An 18597-nucleotide genomic window follows, 5' to 3' on the forward strand; every position below is an offset into this window, starting at 1 on the left:
GTAAAGAGCACTTTTTACAATGATAACTGTCATTTGTTGATAAGTGCAGCATACCTATCGATAGTTAAATTTCTGCAACCACCTATTGTATAGAATAAACATCGATTTTTTTCCAGCTCTAGTAAAAAACGTGCGGTGCCGAGTTGAAATTGCTAGAATTTAATTGATCCCGAAGGTGTTTACCCATTATCAGCCAAAACGTGCGTAACTAATCTGCCCCACATGTGATAACTCATTTATTCAAGAAAAGCCAAACAAAGTGAGCGCTTTTCCACGTTGTTTCACCTACGGTGTTTTTGCGTGCGAGCGAGTGAGAAAAGTGACGAAGGCCGGACGCTAGAAATTTCCATTCGCAGGCGAAAAGCAAAATCCATAATTAATGTGAATGTGTAAAGCATATATCGAATCGAATGTTCTGGGCTTGTTTGTAATACAAAAAGAGCAGATAGCAAGCCGACACATGTGTGCCAGTATATTTTTTATCTAATTCCCGTCTCTATCTTTGAATATATATATTTTGCAGTAGCTGAAAAACAAAGAAAATTAAGCGATCGCGTTGTTCCGCCTCCAAAAAAACTACAACAGCAGAGACCCAAAAGCGTGTCGGCACTGAATTAATTTAATCGGAAAAGCGGCCAGACGAAAAGGAGGCGAAGAAAATGTCCGTGATTGGCATCGATTTTGGCAATGAGGGCTGCTATGTGGCGGCGGCCAGATCTGGCGGTATAGAGACTCTGGCCAACGATTACAGTCTCCGGGCCACACCGTAAGTACCACGTTCAGATTCTCCGGATTATGGCCCAGATTGTAGTGATAAGCTTGCTGTCCGCATAATCGTTCGACTTTTTTGCCTTTTTGGGGTTATGTTGAATTTGTAAGTCATGCCTCGCGTGTGTGTGCGTGTGTTTGTAGGAGAGCGCGCCTAGAAAATTCCATAGTTGTTATGGGTAACGCTCCGAAAAACATACGTGTATCCAGATATGAGCATTACATTTTGTATTTGGTTGTGTGGGGAGGCCTAAATTTGGCCGATTGCACTTCCATAAAAAGTGTTGCAATTTTAATGAGCACACATATTTCTTCCCTTTCAACTTTTTCCCCTCTTCTCCAATTTATTGGACTGCCTATGTATGAGTGCCTTTGATTTAAATGCGTGGGACCCATATTTCCACTCTTCTACTTTCCCGTACTTGTCCGAACTTACTTTTTTGGCACACCACACTTACACAAATACATGTCAATGCATGCGTCATGCGGTCAATAAGGCAGCATCAAAGGTGTGAAGAGAGAGGAAAGCAGCAGCTGTTGTGAAGAGAGAGAGAGAGAGAGGGTCCAAGAAGATACGGCAAAAAGAATAAAACGTGTGCAAAGTTGTCAGAAATAAATTCAAAGCCGGCAAACACAGACAGCACACAAACGCACACTGCCGTATGCAGACACAGTGAAACCCCTGTATGCTAAACTCTTTAATGAAACCAAAATTTAAAAAAGAATGTTATCCAAACAGATTTTTCTGTTATTTATTAATTTTTTTTATAATTTTTATGTTACATTTTGTAATCAAATATTTTAAATGTTATTTAAATAATGGTTGCTTCACCAACTTTTGTCTATGTAATTGAAATTATCAATATTCTTAATTAATTATTTTTAACGCTTGACTTTTCATAATTTACCTTCAGTTGAAGGTTTCTATTATTATTTATATTTCCAGTACAAAATGTCTCCATAAAAACTCATTTAGTTTTTTATATGTATGTTTTCCACTGTACTCATTTAAAATCGATTGAATAGTCATACACTCCCAATAACGGCATTGAACTACGATATTTTAGCCTTATATGACCTGCTCAGCTATCCACTAACTGATCATTTTGACCCTGCCCTCTTGCAGCTCCTTTGTGGCTTTTGATGGCAAGAAGCGGATCATCGGCGTGGCCGCCAAGAACCAGCAGGTGACAAACATGAAAAACACAGTCGGCGGATTCAAGCGCCTGCTCGGACGCAAATTTAATGATCCCCATGTACAACACGAACTCACGAGCATTCCAGCGCGTGTGGAGGCGCGCGGTGACGGCAGTATCGGCATCAAGGTGAACTACCTGGAGGAGGATCAGCATTTCGGGCCGGAGCAGCTGACGGCGATGCTTTTCACCAAACTTAAGGAGACCTCGGCGGCCGCCATGCAGACGCAGGTTAACGACTGCGTCATCGCCTGTCCCGTGTTTTTCACCAATGCCGAGCGTCGTGCTCTTCTGGATGCCGCCCAGATTGCCGGTCTGAATGTGCTCCGGCTGATGAACGAAACAACGGCCACGGCGCTTGCCTACGGCTTCTACAAGAACGACCTGTTCGAGGACAAGCCGCGTAACGTGATCTTCGTGGACTTTGGGCACTCGTCACTGCAGGCCAGTGCCTGTGCCTTCACCAAGGGCAAACTGAAGATGCTGGCCAGCACCTGGGACCAGATCGGTGGGCGCGACATTGATTTAGCCCTAGGCGATTACTTTGCCAAGGAGTTCCAGGAGCGCTACAAGATCAACGCCAAGACCAATGCCCGTGCCAATCTGCGCCTGCTCACCGAGATCGAGAAGCTTAAGAAGCAGATGTCTGCCAACAGCACCAAGCTGCCGCTGAACATAGAGTGCTTCCTGGACGACATCGACGTCTCGTCGTCCATGCAGCGCTCACAGATGGAGGAACTGTGCGCTCCCGTTTTGGAGCGTGTTGAGCAGACTTTCAAGCGCCTGTTGGCCGAGTCCAAGTTGCAGCTGGACGACATTCACTCGGTGGAGATCGTTGGCGGCAGCTCGCGCATTCCATCCGTGAAGCAGCTCATTGAGCAGGTGAGCTTTAAGCTCCAATTCTGGCTTTAATTAGCTTTTTAATATTTCTAGTTAATTTATGACAAATTTGTTGTCTTCCAAAGGTCTTTAACAAGCCGGCAAGCACAACTCTGAACCAGGATGAGGCTGTGTCCCGCGGTGCTGCCCTGCAATGCGCTATTATGTCGCCGGCTGTGCGCGTCCGTGAATTCGGCGTCACCGATCTTCAGAACTACGCCGTAAAGGTGCTGTGGGACAGCGAGGGTTCCGCCGCTCCGGGAGAGATCGAGATCTTCCCACAGTTCCATGCGTCGCCGTTCAGCCGCTTGCTGACAATCAACCGCAAGGGGCCCTTCAACGTTTCGATTGTTTATGGCCAGCAGGTGCCATATCCGGATCAAACGATTGGCGTGTGGAAGGTCAAGGATGTGAAGCCCACCGAGCGCGGTGAGGGCCAGGATGTGAAGCTGAAGGTGCGCATCAACAACAATGGCATCGTGTTGATCTCTTCGGCAACCCTGGTGGAGAAGAAGGAGGCGGAAGAGGCTGCCGCAGCAGCCGAGCAGGCTGCCAGCGAGGAGAAACCTGGCGAGCAGGCAAACAACACTGGCGAACCCACAGATGGCCAGCAGGAGGTGAGTCCGCCATCTCCCAATCAATTCACTCAATCACTGTTTCATCATCTTCTGTTGTGGATAGGGGTTGCTCTACTGTTGTCGTTTCTGTATTAGTTTTGTTTTACTAACCGCCCCTACGGCGTAGCCATATTAGGTTTTATCCGCAAAGGCGTTTTTGTCTTTTTTTTTTTTTGTAAAATAAGTCTTCTTTAATTGCAATTTTTAAATACTTAGCTTGGTAGCGCGATTTTAACGTAACTCTAACACAGTCCTTCCGTCAAAGTTAGTGTAAATAAATCATAATTTTGTTAGAAATTTTTACAATTTTCACCAGATTTTAGCAAAAATTGGTTTTCCTTTTAAATTACCTATTATTATTATTATTATTATTCTGTAGACTAGTTTCTTTGCTTAACAGTTTTGTTGCGGCTTTGCAAACCTTCATAATTGTTCATACCTCCGAAATAACTTCTGATTGGTTGACTTAATTGTTAAGGTCCGTTTTCTCATCTTTGTACTGTGCACCGCTACAAGCTATTTATAAACAACAATTGAAATAAGAAGGCGGGCCTTAATCGTATTACCTATTCGCTCTTCTTAACTAATTCCCATCTAGTCTCGGTTTTCAATGTCTGGTTAAGAAACCTCTTCCAGCGACAGTTTAATTTGGTCATGTTTTACGAATTTGTTTTTGTTTATTACACAACCAGTGAACGATTTATTGCACTGTTAAGATCAATAAATTGATCATTAAGATTTTTCGTTCGTTACCATAATCGGACATGTGGAAACCGGGGCTGGTATCGCTCTTGTTTAAATATGTATAGACATACATGAAAGTGTATTTGATATAAATCATTCATATATATACAAAAAAAACCACTCCAATATTTGTTTTTGTTTGTTTTGGATATGTTTGCGAACGCGCGCGTTTTGATCTCTCGTAGGCATATTGTGAGAATGAGGATGATAATAATACATCAACAGCCTCATCACCTGGCGGACAAGGGTGGGCACAGCGGGTCAAGGGCTGGTTTAGTTCGGTACGTTTTCCTCAATTTTCTCAAATTTCAATTCAAAAACAAAACCAACAAAAAAAGAAAACACCAAATAATCAAAATTCTTTGTTTCCATATTTGTGTGTCAATAAATTGGAAATTTTTAATAATGAAAGAGAAAAACAAAATTAAAGCACGAAATTAACCATTTTGTGGTTTTTTAAATTTCTATGTTTTATCCTTTCCACCAAAAATGAAACGAATGAAGAAGACCGCTCATAAGCCGCCTACCCTATGTGTGCTCCCAACATAAAATAAATGTTTTAAAAAAAAGCTTACACAAATTGCCAATTTTATTTTATTTTATTATTTTCACATACTTTTCTCTTATTATTTTTAAATACTCCAGAGAAAAACGCGGGCCCCTTGATCAAAATTCAAAATCAAACCAATTCCTGCAGTGCTATATGAGCTGTTATAAAACCAACACCCATACAAATTCTTTGTGCTCATATTGTAGGCTGTCGCTTGGAGCTGTTTTCCCCTCTTCGCTTTATTGTTGATGTGTTGTTGCTGCTCCAATTTTCTCTTTATATTGGAAAACTTGAATTGAACTTATTTAAAACAATTATATTTTAAATTTCGATTAAACGAATTGCCTCTCTTTTGCTGATCAGGGTGCTGATAAGAAGAAGAAGCCATCTAAGGCTACCGAGCTGCCGCTGGAATGCACCACCCACGGCTTCAGCCCCGTCGACCTGGGCAACTACACACAACAGGAGGTCAAAATGATTGGCAACGATCAGAAGGAGACAGAACGCATTGACGCCAAAAATGCCTTGGAGGAGTTTGTCTACGATATGCGCAACAAACTGCAGGTACTTAAACCGAAATTATGTTATATTAATGTTTTTAAGCATCCAGTAAGAGAAATCTTAGCTAAACATTTTACCCTACAAATCTTAGAGTAACAATTTCTTTACATTTGTTTGTAGGGTGGACCTTTGGAGCGATTCGTAGTTGAGACCGAGCGCGAGGCTATTGTGGCTCAGTTGAATGATCTCGAGAACTGGCTTTATGAGGATGGGGAGGATTGTGAGCGCGAGACTTACACCAGCCGCCTGCAGAGCCTGCACCAGAAGACGGATCCCATCAAGCTGCGCGCCAGCGACTACGAGCAGGGCCCTGCTGCCTTTGATGAGCTGAAGAATAGCATTGCCATTGCCCGCCTGGCGGTGGCTGAATTCCGTAAGGGTGTGCCCAAGTACGATCACCTTACTGAGACCGAATTCATCAACATCTCGGAGACGGCGGACAAGGCGCAAAAATGGCTGGATGCCAATCTGTCCAAGTTCTCACAGTCGCCGCGCACCGCTGACAGTCCCGTCCAGGTTTCTGCCGTGCGCCAGGAGGTGCACACCCTGCATGCATGCGTCAGCTCGGTGATAAACCGGGCGAAACCAAAGCCGACTCCGGCCAAGACGGCGACACCGCCCAAGGATGGGGAAGCGAATACGGAACAGAATGGCGGTGAGCCGGCTAAGTCCGGCGACAAAATGGACGTGGACAACAACGCCCAGAGCGCGGCAGGAAACGATCCCTCCATGGATGTGGAGTGAGCGCCAGCTCCTTTCGCTATCCGGTTGCTCCCGGCTATCAACGGTATTGGCTAACGATTAATGATAATAATAATAACGATAACTTAAACAGTAAACATACATATATGAAACAACATTTGTATATGCACTTGCTTCAGGACTAGCAGAGAAAATCCAACAAAATCAACACAACAAACAAAATGCAACCAACCAACCAATCTACATGTGTAAGAATAATTTGATTAAATGAACCTGCAGCCGCTGGTAGATCCAGAAACGGATGGAAAAGGGATGCGGGCGAACAATAGTAGAAAAAGGAAGAACGGGAGAGGAAGGACCCCACATGCCTGCTTCTGCTGTGTGGATGGATAATGCAAAATGAAACTGAAACAACCCTAAAACAATTTCTAATCGACCATTTTTCATATATTTGAATAACAAAATCAACCAAGCGACACTAAATGAATGGAATTCAAATAATCAAATAAAAAAATGATGATTCCAACTAAGCATTTATTTATTTTGTGTTTAAATTAACGGTTTGGAACGGGAACTTTAAAAAACATTAGAGAATATCTATAGGAATATGATTAATATAAGTACGATACTAAAGAAAAAAAAAAACTATTGAATCATTTTGTATTGAAGGTATTTTTCTATTTACCCGGTTGTATAACTTTTCATTGGGAATTCTTAAATAAAGGATTTTCAAAAAAATTAAAATAAGTTATGAGGTAATCAATATTTGTGACAAGTTCGATTTTTTACCCACCAGTTGATTGACATTTTGATTAACTTTGCGATTATTTTATTGGCGCTTAGAATAAAATACAAACTCGTTTACAAAGAGGAATGCGAATGCGACTTGGTGTGGGTAGCTGCTGAGCGTGATTAAAATGTGGGGAGTAAAGGAAAGGACTAATAGATATAAACCGGCCGTGACTAGTGCAAATGTGGTGTTGTGCGCTCAATGAGATTCCTGCTCCTCGATCCTGTCCAGCTTAATTATCAATGCGTTGATTATGCAGGCGCCTGCCTCTTTGGTGAACCAGCAGAGATCGTTCAGCAGATGTACCGACGACTCGTTAATGGCGGTGGAAGGTGTGCCACCCACGCCCTCGGCGCCCTGTCCCGTTCCACCATGATCGTGATCACCAGATCCCAGGCTGCGCCTCTTTGCCTCGGCTGCAGCCTTGCCGGTGGTCACTCCAGAAATGGACTGTCGCCGAACGTAGACCTCGAAGGAGGTGGAGATGCGGTGCAACCCCTGCTCGGAAGCAAAGTGATGCTGAGGCAGCACGGGCTCAATGACGGTGGCATTGGGCGAGTAGTACAGCTCTAGCCGGGTACCTGGCTCATCCTTCAGCGCCGCAGCGGCCGGTTCCTCGTCCGGTTCCGTTTCTAGTGGCAGCGGCTGGCCACGATCTAGAATGGCCCTAATCTTGTCCACTCGTGTCATGTAGTAGAACGGCAACCAGTCGCCGTTGAGATCAAAGTGCACTTGGGGAACGGTCGCTGAGGATACGCCACCACCGGTCGATGCAGTCGTCGTCGAAGTGCTCAATACATTGACCGTCTGTTGGTTGAGCTTGAAATAGACCCATCCCTCGAGTTTATCGCCATTTCCGCCGTTGCTGGGTCCACTGCACTTTAGGCAGAAGCACACTGGCTCCAGTCGGCTGTCGAAAAAGGCCTGCGGCAGGACCAGTGAGGCACAGAAGCGTCTCACCTGACGCAGATACTCGCAGTCGTTCTGCTCGACACTGGCGCCAGTGGCTGTGGATCTCAGCGAGTCGGTTCCCGGTCGCGTCTGCCCGAGGGAATTCGAGTCGGATTCCATTGAATTGAGCGATGGCAAGTCGAGATTCAGTAGCGAAGCCTGATCGGGCATCAGGTGGTGTCGCGTGTACTCGTTCTGTTGGAGTTGTTGCAGCAGCAACAGGTGGTTCATATAGTCTATCTCATCGTCCTCCAGGACATTATCGTTGGCCGCCGGCTCGCCGGACATTTCACGTTCGTTGCTGGTACTCATTTCCAACGCCTCCGCATTGTTTTCGCTGTGATCAATCGTTGGGGCTGACGATGCTGTGACCCCAGGCGCTTCGTCTATGGAATTAGCCAAAGGGATTGGTGGATTGGGCAGGTCATCGTACTCTTTGTTTGTGTCATAAACAGCCGAGTTGCTTAGGTGTTGAATATTGGCTGTGGAGCCATTGGCTCCACTGCATCCTGCTGCCGTTGTCGAAGTATTTAGGGAGTTCTGGAATCTCTGTGTGCTCTGGCTGCGCTGAATATTTAGGTTAGTATTATGCTGCAGCTGAAGAGACTCGCGCAGGCAACTAAAAGTTAGGAAAAATAATGATTTTTTGTTAGTAAGAAACTTTTTAAACAATGCTGTGATTAAATGTTCGTAACCACAAGCTGAAAAATCAGTTCAAGTTATTTGTTTTCAGCTAATAAAAATCAAATAACTAACATATATATATATTTCGTCAACTTAAATGGATTAAAAAATTGAACGAAAATTGAATTCGTGAGCACTTATTGACTAGAAAAGCTTACCAAGTCGACGAGGATCCGCCTAGCTCGTTTCTCTGCTGCTCCAGAGTTCGATTTTTAATAGAAATATTAAGCAACAAGTTCTCCGAAACGCTCTCCATAACCGAACGAGTCCTGCGAAAAAAGCCTTGTAAAATATTAAACAGACCAATTGGTTGAGATCACTTACATGGCATTTGATGGAGCACCGGAGGTGGACGGACCATCCCTGCTTGACTCACACACCTGCTCCGTGTCCTTCTCCTTCTCGTGCATCTCCAGGTGCGCCTTTTCACACTGCTGTGGCATGCCATTATCCAACTCCAGGGCCTCGGGCGCCTCAAGGATTGGAGTGCCATTTGCGTTCCCAGTGCGGCCAGCATCGTTGCCCGTAATCAAGGTTATTTTCTCGCACTTGCCGTACACGTCGAACACTGGATATACATGATTGGGCAGACCGCTGGCCAGATCCTCTAGATTAGTTGAACCAACCATGATTACTAAACAATGGCATAAATTAGTTTTTTTTAAAGCAAACACACGTTTTGACATACTCAACATTCCAGCATGGGTTAAGGTTAATGTAATGACCGTCCCCAGTTGGATCTGCTCGAGGGCGTCGCCGTATTTGGAGGCCATCACCTGGCCGTTGATGTTCACGTAGTCGTGGGTGGCCAACCAGCAACTTCGCTTAAAGTCCAGCAGGGAAATGGGAGCAGTTTGCGGACTTGCAGACAGAACGCCCAGTCCAAGAGTGCCCTTCCACTTGTTGTTCAGGGCGTCCACCTTGATGCTGATGCTCTCTCCCTTGCACAGCGGTTTATTCAAGCACACGATGGCCTGGTTATACGATTTAATCCTGGTCACGCTCCTGCGATCCTCGCTGAGCCGTGCGTTTTTCTGTGAAACATCCAAAAATTCGTAGTTTTGTGCCTCAGAATCAATGGATTCCAACATGGAACTATCCTGCTTGTTCAGTGGATCCACGCCAAAGTCCATGGAGTCCTGTAGCCGCAAACTGCATGGGCGTAGAGGCGAGGCTGGTCCTTGGGCGGAAATCACCTGAATACCCATCGTGGAACCTCTCAGTTCCGCCACGACGTACACATCGTTGGGTACGTTGTGGAACTGGATGTTCACGTTTTCCGAGTTCAGCAGTATGTTAAGCGAGTTCTCTACACGCTCCAGGGTGATCCTATCATCCACCCTTAGCCACTCGAGCGAGGCTAGCGAGCGCTGAAGGCAGCCCGAGTTAAAGCACACCTCGTTCCCGTTCACGTACCAGACGTTGGCCGGAATCCTCCGCAGGCTGGTAGGCAGCTTCTTGCGCACGCTCTCGTCGCTCAGATTTAGATCCGTGACCCCAATACTGAGGCAGCCTAAGGAAGATTATAATTTAAATCCATTAGGTACTTTATCTTGAAAAGGAATTGTTTAAGGATCAGCAACTCACCTGCAAACATGGGATTAATTGATGTCAGCTTGATCTCAAAGGGTGAACCCACGCTGAGGGGATGCTCGGAAAAGACCAGGCAATGAGAGAGCGGTGCCGCCGCTCCCGTAAAGCGGGAGGCCTCCGTCCAATCTTTGGTTAGGCTTACATTGCCCGATACGCAAGTCCAGCGGTGTTTCGTCTCCATGGCCGGGTGCTGAATCACCGAGGTGGCTTGGCAGCTCTGCGAATTCTCGCTGGTCGCGTACGGAGCACGGATGTCAAGCTGTGTCTGCGTAAGACTCACCTGTGCGCACTGCCCGTACAGATCAATGATTGCCCAAATGTTGGGCGCGTGGCACTCGCAGGCCGGTCCTTGATCCATTCCATCGACAAAGAAATGGATAAAGTCGCCATTGCGCATAACACCAACACGGGTACTAGGCCCCAAAGTATCCAGATCTAGAAGAATATTGGTGCGTATGGTTTTGCGGTTGTGAAAAATCATGGGGCCGCATAAGATAATTGTGTCGCTGGCCTCTAGGTCGGTGGCATTTGGCGCCAGTTGGATATCCTCCGGTCGTGTGCCCGTCACACCGATCTCGATATTGCCCGACCAGTGTCGCACCATTGTCTCCAGCTCCACTTCGAACAGTTCCCGCTGTCTCAACGGTCGATTACTGAACACAATGGCGTCATTAAACTCTGCCAAGGAATTGGGTCGCGACGCAGTCAAACCACTATTCGAGATGCCTGCATTGGCGCCGTGGATGCTGTGAAACCGCAGGGGAACCTCACTGTACAGTGTCGTGTTCGAGATGGTGGAATTTCCGGTGTCCGGGCTTCCGCACTCCGAAGTGTCCACGATACTAGCCTGCGCCGCTTGTCCGTACAAATCGATTACGCCGTAGACTCGCTCCGGCACATTGCTGGCAGCCGGACCCTGATCCACTCCATTAACCCAAAAGTGTACCGTGCCATCGTCCTTGCGCACCACGCCCACTCTATCACCCACCTGCAGTCGATCTAGATTTTGGCCGTATTGCTCGATTACAGTGACCCCGTTCTGCATAACCCCGTTGCCCGTCATCATCCAAGTGCCGGAACTGGTGGAGGAAAATTATTATTTAATATAATTACAACTTTAAATTGAAAAATAAGCAAGACTCACCGAACATTGGTCATGGTGAAGGGAAAATCCAGCTCGTCGGCGCTGTGTGTGGTCAACAATAAAACCCATAGAAATTCAATTCAGAGCTTAACAAACACCAAAGTTACGGCATTTCCGATTAATCAGTTTATGGCGGCTATAGGATATAGTCCTCGATCCTTTTTGGTGGTGTTTGGCTAACTGATTTTCTATTTAATAGTTTTAAAGACGCCCATTTGGTCACCACGCGTTCAAGTCGCACCTGGAACAGTTCGTTGGGACGGAGGGGCCGTCGTGTAAGCACCACACCGTTGTTAAAATCATCAGCAGCACTGCAGTAATAATTAAAAAATTGTTTAAATATATATTGAAATCTTAAAAAAAAAGACATTTAACTGAAGAGGATTAAATAAACTAGGAACTCATAGCCATGAATGAACTCATTGCAATGACTCACTTGGGTCGAAGAGCTGTTCTCCCGCTTTGGGTGACGGTGGCGTGAGTGCCGCAGATGTGGTGGAAGGTTAGACGATCGTCGTTCCTGGCTATGGCTCGCGTACTGGAAATGGTCTCGCTCAGACCGCCTGCAGCCCCAGCCACATTTAACTCACTCTCCGGACTTAGAAGACTTAGCGTGGGGGTGCCGGAATGCTGCTGGTGCTGCGGATGCAGAACTCCAGCTCCACTAGAGCAAGCATTCATACCCGCCACTATATTGTTCCGTCGGGTGACAAGATTCTGTTGCTCACGCTCATCGCGGTCCACGATTGTAACCTTTATAGTCATCCCGTAGAGATCAATGACGCCCCACAATGTAGCTGCCACTCGGGTGGCGGCCACTCCCTGGTCCTGCCCGTTAATGTAGTTGTGAAGGTTGCCGTTAGCCTTGCGCATCATTCCTACGCGATCTCCCTCGCGCAGTTCATCCAGATTGAACTCCCCGTATTGGCGGCGTGTTCCTTTGCCGTTGGTCAAGATGCCACAGCCCGACATCATTATGGTACCCGATCGCATGTTGGTCATAGTGGCCGGAAAATGTAACACCGTGGGATTGTGCGTAGTGACGCCAACTTCAATGGATCCCGACCACTTGTCCACCAGCTTGTCGATGCGAATCTCGAACAGTTCGTTGTCCCTCAGTGGCCTGTGAGTCATTACCACGCCGTTGTTGAACTCGTCCAGCGGACGTCGACGTTCGGCGGAACGAAAGTTGGGCGAAAGCTTGACCAGCGATCCACAGCGGGTGTGAAAGCACAATCGGTCGTCAGGACCGGAGACGGTGCCAGTGCCTTGCATCCACGCGTCGGAATCCACTACTATGTTCACGTTCATGGCGACGTCCAGGTTCTGAACAACCTGTTGCAGAGGCTGCTGCAATGGTGAATCCAAAAGCTGTACATAAGGGAATATAAACATTATAAGTATAGATGTTTCCATTAGATATAAATGTAGCTACCTCTGCGGAACCGCTCCCATCACGGGGACAAAGTGACACCTGCACACAACGCCCGTAAAGATCGACGAGGGCCCACAGTGGCTTTGGCATGTTCTTGGCGGCCACTCCCTGCGACTCCCCGTTCACATAAAATATTAGATCGTTGCCGGAGGTGCGCATGACGCCCACCCGATCGTTCTCGTTGAGCGTTTCAAGGTCGGTGCCATAGAACTCGAACAGGCGCCGCCCATCCTTGCGCACATCGATGCCGGACATGACCCATGTGCCGTTTCGCATGGCAGTGGCACAGGCAACCAGTTCCAGGTCGTCCGGCGACTCGGCTGTGACTCCAATCTCGATGCTGCCGCCCCAGGAGGTGTTCTGCAGAAAGTGTGTTTTATTGGTTACTCTCTGTAGAGGAATTTGCCACTCACCTTCTTCTCAATGACCACTTCGAAGAGAACGTCGTCCTCGAGGGGTTCTGCACTGAACACCAGCGCATGACTGAAATCCCTCATGCAGCGCTGAGCCATCCGGTTGTTATTGTACAGCCGGATGGAGCGGCCACAACGCGTGTGAAAGGACTGCATCTGGGTTTCTCTGACGCTCATGGTTGCTCCTCCAGTTCTGCTTTATCGGCACTTTTCTCCACCGCCGCTTGTCACCGAACAAATCAATTGTCAGTCGGAATGGGCACACGGCCGGAATGCGACTCATAAGCTGTTGGCAATGCACTGGCACAGTTATGGGGGCTGCTGGACAACCTCTGACGGAGTGGTCTGAACTTTCTGGGATGTGCACTCTGCATTATGCATGCATTTTGAAAATTCCAACAGTAAAATAAACAAATAGTGAATAGGATTTTAGTGCGACCGTTCGGTGATGTTTCGAAAATACGAAATCCAACGATATCGTCCTGTTATTTCGAATCATTTACTGCACTCAAAAAAATAGCCACCTACTTTATTTTTATCTTTTCAATTAAATTTATACAAATCAATTGATACTCCTTTGTCACATTTGTCTATAAAAGCAATTGAAAATAAATCTTCCATTAAAGTTATAAATTTATTAAATTCATTCCTGAATCCGAGGAGTTCGTATCTCGGCTGTATTCGGGTGCGGATTTCCCCTTCACACAGTCGGCGGTTATGTGAACCCTCCGAATGTCTGACCCGGGCACTAAGAACATTGGATCCAACAGCAGTTGCTCCATAATGGAGCGTAGTCCCCGTGCTCCCGTGTCCCTCTCCATCGCCAGTTGGGCTATTGCCTCTACGGCCTCCTCGGTAAACGTCAGGTTCACATCATCCATATCCAGCAGTGCCTTGTATTGCGTTATCAGTGCGCTGCGCGGTTCAGTCAGGATGCGTACTAGCATGCTGACATCAAAACTGTGGAAAGGCACTACAACTGGGAAACGGCCAATGAACTCCGGGATCATTCCGAACTCAACGAGGTCACATGTCTGTACTTTGGTCAGGTACCTATCCCGATCATCTTGGTCCATAAGCGGGGATCCGGATTCGCTGGTCGAGGCCAGGTCGGAACCCTTTTCGTTGAGGCGATGGGCAATGATCTTGTTAAGGCCCGTAAAGGCGCCCGAAGCCACGAACAGGATGTTCGTAGTATCCAGTTGAACCTTGTTGCCATACAGTAGTTTACGACCGCTGAGGTTTACTAAGCTGCCCTCCAGCATCTTGAGCATGCCCTGCTGGACGCCCCTGCCGCCAATGTCACAGCGTTGTTTGCTTTGAGGCAAGGCACAGATTTTGTCCACCTCATCCAGGTAAACAATGCCCGTCTGTGCGCGCTCCACGTTGTTGCCGGCAGCCCGCAGCAACGTCAATAGTGCGCTCTCGATGTCTTCGCCGACGTAACCAGCCGGCGTTAGAGTGGTGCAGTCACAAATGGCAAAGGGGACGTCTAAGCACTTGGCGATGGTCTTGGCGATAAGTGTTTTACCAGATCCCGTTGGACCCAGCATGATGATGTTGCTCTTCTCCAGATTGACGTCTTCGGACTCCCGATCCAACTCCGAGTTGGATTCGGAGATGGTGGTTTCTTTGCCGAGTCCGACATCGGTCGGTATTTCTTTCTCTGGCGAACTTGTTAGCGCAAAACAGTTCCCAGAGATCTGCAGCTGATCGAGCCGAGGAGTTACGTCCTGGTCGACGTTGTCAGATGAGTATTGCGGCTTTTGCTGCGGCAAGTTGTTGTGGATGCGCTTGTAGTGGTTATATACTGCTACCGCTAGCACCTTCTTGGATAAGTGCTGGCCCACCACGTGTTTGTCCAGATACTCCATGATCTTCTGCGGTGCAGGAGGGTGCTTTCCCCACTTCTTCTCCTCGGCCTTGGTCGGTGATTCCTCCTCAGATAACTGCACCAAAGAGTTACCAAAAGGATTAGGTTTCTCGTTGAAAAAGAATTTCCCTTGATCATTGAAACCCACATTACTATTTCCAAAGGGCTGAGGAGTAAGTGTATTCCCTACAGAATCATTCCAATTGTTCTTGGTTTGGCCAGTATCCTGACCAAAACATATTCCTGTTGTTTGCAGGTTTTGCTTCTGTCCACAACTACATAAAGGATGGTTTTTCTCCGGTTGGGCCTGGTTGCTTTCCTTAAAGGCTGGAGCCCTTATTGAACCGCTCATGGAATTGCGCGCACAACAGGGATTACCGTATTTACTTGGCTGTTGGTAAAGGTCGATCATGGTGGAAACTGTTTGACTCGACATTTGCAGCAAGCTGTGGAGCTTGTTTTTGGCCACCATCCAATCGCGGCAAAACTGGCGGTAATATACCTCGACAAGATTCATTCGTTTAGCCTTATAGTACCGCAACCGGACTTCCTCGAATGAGTCATCCTCTATAAAGTTGGGAAAATTACCCTTCAAATAAAAGGGGCCGTAAGCCGAGAAGGGCCACACGCGTCCGTTGATACTCGATTCTATGTCCTCTTTTAGGACTCTCCTAGAAAATAATCAAAGATAAGATAGTTGCGAATTTTGATTGTCCTTAAGAGCGTTTACTTGAGGTCTACGTGCTCTTTGTAGCAACTTTCTCCGTATTTGCAGTTCCCGTTTACGAAATTTAAACATACTGACATGATTGTCTTGTATCTTAAATCGCTTTTAAAACTTCCAATTAAATGCGCAGATTAAAGTTTAAACGCAATCAGAGAATCTTTCGAATCCACGCCTTATGTTCCCAGAATTTTAGTATTTAGTATAGCGAAATACCACAAGTATTTCCATACAGCTGATCACGTTTCGAATACAATCCTCTGTGCGCGCTTAAATTCATTAACCAAAATATTCGTCATTACTACTTCATGAAATGGTACCTTCAATAAAAAATTCAAGTACAGGGGGTTTTTTTTCTTAAGTATACTCATTTTGATATATTTCAGTTTATTTGGTAGAGTTCAGTAAACAACTTACTTTTGAACAATTCCGATAAATTTATTATACTGAACGCGGCCACATTCGTATTAATATCATTTAAATACTAAAAGAAAAATCCCCAAAACACAATCGGTCACATTGGCAGATGGTGTTCGAACAAAATAACGCATTACTTGCTCGATATTTACAAAAGCAGGATTTAACTGGAATATATTGATGCCCAGGCGCCATGTCCGCTAGCCAACGTCAGAAGCAGTTCGACATGAACCGCAGCCGTGTAAATAACCTGGCCAGCAGCAGCTCCTCCAGCAACAGCAACAACAGCGGTGGCAGCACGAAAAATGTGGTTTCCCCGCATCAGCGCAAGCTGCAAACTTCAATGGAGCGATTACAGGTGCAACAGCCGAACACAAGTCGCCGGTCAGCAGGCTCCAACTGGATGGCCGCTGCCGGAGGAGCGCCACCAGGATCTGCTCCTGGAAGCGAGAACCAGGAGGCGACCGACTCCAAGGAATCTCAACCACTCACCAAATCTGCACGCACGCGCATCAAGAAGCAGGCTCAACGCAATCGGTTTTTGGCAATGGACTGCGAGATGGTGGGCGTGGGACACAACGGACAGGACGACATGCTGGCCCGCGTATCAATCGTGAACCGCGTGGGTCATGTGCTGCTGGACAAACATGTGAAACCACGAAAGGAGGTCACCGACTACAGGACAAGCGTATCTGGCATTCGCCCGCAGGACATTGCCAATGGCGAGGACTTTGTCGCCGTGCAGGACGAGGTCGTAAAGCTGCTTCACGGCCGCATTCTGGTCGGACACGCCCTAGGCAACGACCTCGCCGTCCTAAGCATCCGCCATCCGTTCGAGAACATCCGCGACACGTCGCGCTACAAACCGCTCTGTAAACTAGTCTCAAATGGCCACACACCCAGCCTGAAGCGCCTAACCATGGCCGTGCTGGGCCAGGAGATCCAGACGGGCGAGCACAACTCCGTGGAGGATGCTCGCGCTGCCATGGGCATCTACAATCGCATTGCCGGTGACTGGGAGAAATATCTAGAGAAGAAGCGACACCAACAGCAGCACTTTTAGCTGAGAGATCGGGGAATGCGGTAGCCTTAAGTTTATAATCATATACACGAGTTTCATTAACCAGAAACTGTTGCTTAATTCTATAAAACGTTACAACTTAAGCGGTGTTTTTTTTTGAGGGGATGGACCTTTTAATAGTATGCCTTACGTTCAACAACGACTCAATATAACTTGTTCTCCCTGAAACTCATTATTCTGTTGAAACCCTTCAGGTTTTTGTTCAGAGATTTATGCATCACTCAATTTGTATGCACTACTTATTTATTGAGTAGTCTTTAAATAAGTACACTCTTAATAAATGAGCTATTTTTATATATAGATCCTATAAGGATTTACCCAACCCAATCGCTGTACTAGCCCTTTGTCTAGAATTATACATTTTTATATTTAAACTAGTAGTTCTTACAACTTAAGAGGCCTTTACTTCTTTAGGTGTGGTTTGGTCAGTGCTGGGTCCGTGGATGGCCTCGTGGCGATCCATCAAATCCCGCCAGGGATCCTCCAGCATAGAGGGGTGAAAGTACTGTCCGAAGGAGGTCCTGCCTTGGTTATCCTCTCTGTTTTGTTGGTTCCTCGGATTATGGTCCCAGTTCGGTTGGTTCCTGCGATTAAAGTTGCCTCCGCGACCGAAATTTCCACGCTGTCCGTAGGGCCGATGTCTTTGCGTCTCCTGGGGAGACTTGTTTTGGTAGAAGTGCGGAGTATTTGACTGGGACTTGTCCTCGTAGAAGCCAAAGTTTGAGTTTGGAGGCGCCTGTTGTCCACCGAATTGCTGCGACCTGTAGTCTGCCGACTGCGAAGGATACTGACCAGCTCGCGGCGAGTAAGGTGAAAAGTTGTTATAGTTCTTGCGGGGAGTGCTCATCTTAAGGTGTTTCACGCTCTTTTCAAGCCGCCGATTGCATGATATTAACAAAACTAGCAAACTAGCAAAACATTTAATTTCTAGTGTGCCTGTTAAGGGTTACATGCAATACACCACAAAAATTGCCACGGCTAACAAAGTTTCCCTTCATGGTTTGAGTCTTCGGTTTGAGTATTTTTACTAGTATGTTCAGAATGTATTTTTCCGAGCCGTTGGTTTCCTTTCACTGACAAACCACGGTCACACTGTCCGGATTATTTGTGAAGCGCGGTCGTCGTGCGGTCGGTCGGCAAAATAAAGTGCATTTAACTGCAGTTGCTCTCGGTTCTCACAGTCCTCGGTCCCAGTTCGACTATAATGAGCCAGCGAAGCGATATGTAAGCAAATTACACGCCCCCGATCGGAAAAACCTGCGAACAAAGCTAAAAGAGGCGTCGCCTGCCGCAGGATTTCATCAAAATCTTTGTCTTTGTCTGTGTTTGTGCCTGCATCCGTGTGTGACTGTGTTCGTGTATATGTGAAAGTGTGAGTGCCGCCGTTGCACCACCGACAACAAATTGTGTTTTTGCTTACATTGTCAGAAAGAAGTAAATTAAATTATCAAAATTTGAACACAGCAGTTTTACTC

General features: G+C 46.7%; 5 protein-coding genes across 8 annotated transcripts; 2 read left to right on the top strand and 3 right to left on the bottom strand.

The window, feature by feature from the left end:
• The first annotated feature begins 86 nt into the window (after positions 1-86).
• On the top strand, positions 87-6554 carry LOC108041061 (heat shock 70 kDa protein 4). Of its 3 annotated transcripts, none has more exons than XM_017118838.2 (7): positions 87-200; positions 524-766; positions 1895-2846; positions 2930-3460; positions 4390-4485; positions 5118-5318; positions 5436-6554. In XM_017118838.2, the coding sequence occupies exons 2-7, from the start codon at positions 660-662 to the stop codon at positions 6057-6059; spliced, it is 2511 nt and encodes an 836-aa protein (XP_016974327.1). In that variant the 5' UTR covers positions 87-200; positions 524-659; the 3' UTR covers positions 6060-6554. The 3 variants fall into 3 exon arrangements, with proteins under 3 accessions (XP_016974327.1, XP_016974344.1, XP_016974335.1); XM_017118846.2 differs by lacking the exon at positions 87-200 and adding an exon at positions 366-381; XM_017118855.2 differs by lacking the exon at positions 4390-4485.
• A 97-nt stretch (positions 6555-6651) lies between these two features.
• On the bottom strand, positions 6652-13465 carry LOC108041053 (neuralized-like protein 4). Its single transcript, XM_044461674.1, has 10 exons — positions 13028-13465; positions 12615-12974; positions 11616-12550; positions 11370-11490; positions 11180-11235; positions 10030-11114; positions 9131-9955; positions 8767-9076; positions 8601-8711; positions 6652-8377 (listed from the first exon to the last, which is right to left on the bottom strand). Exons 1-10 carry the CDS (start codon positions 13202-13204, stop codon positions 7006-7008), a joined length of 5352 nt encoding a protein of 1783 aa, XP_044317609.1. The 5' UTR covers positions 13205-13465; the 3' UTR covers positions 6652-7005.
• Positions 13466-13530: 65 nt separating this feature from the next.
• LOC108041191 (ATP-dependent Clp protease ATP-binding subunit ClpX-like) lies at positions 13531-15819 on the bottom strand. Of its 2 annotated transcripts, XM_017119034.1 has the most exons (3): positions 15631-15819; positions 15049-15571; positions 13531-14976 (listed from the first exon to the last, which is right to left on the bottom strand). In XM_017119034.1, the coding sequence occupies exons 1-3, from the start codon at positions 15705-15707 to the stop codon at positions 13654-13656; spliced, it is 1923 nt and encodes a 640-aa protein (XP_016974523.1). In that variant the 5' UTR covers positions 15708-15819; the 3' UTR covers positions 13531-13653. The 2 variants fall into 2 exon arrangements, with proteins under 2 accessions (XP_016974523.1, XP_016974514.1); XM_017119025.1 differs by having other exon boundaries at positions 13531-15571.
• Positions 15820-16124: 305 nt separating this feature from the next.
• Positions 16125-17205, top strand: LOC108041200 (RNA exonuclease 4). Its single transcript, XM_017119050.2, has one exon. The coding sequence runs from the start codon at positions 16235-16237 to the stop codon at positions 17102-17104; it is 870 nt and encodes a 289-aa protein (XP_016974539.1). The 5' UTR covers positions 16125-16234; the 3' UTR covers positions 17105-17205.
• A 112-nt stretch (positions 17206-17317) lies between these two features.
• LOC108041203 lies at positions 17318-18070 on the bottom strand. The gene has a single exon (XM_017119062.1). It carries the CDS (start codon positions 17967-17969, stop codon positions 17514-17516), a length of 456 nt encoding a protein of 151 aa, XP_016974551.1. The 5' UTR covers positions 17970-18070; the 3' UTR covers positions 17318-17513.
• Positions 18071-18597: the final 527 nt, after the last annotated feature.

This window comes from Drosophila rhopaloa, unplaced genomic scaffold (assembly GCF_018152115.1).
Source record: "Drosophila rhopaloa isolate 14029-0021.01 unplaced genomic scaffold, ASM1815211v1 contig_47, whole genome shotgun sequence".
Classification (NCBI taxonomy): Eukaryota; Metazoa; Arthropoda; class Insecta; order Diptera; family Drosophilidae; genus Drosophila; species Drosophila rhopaloa.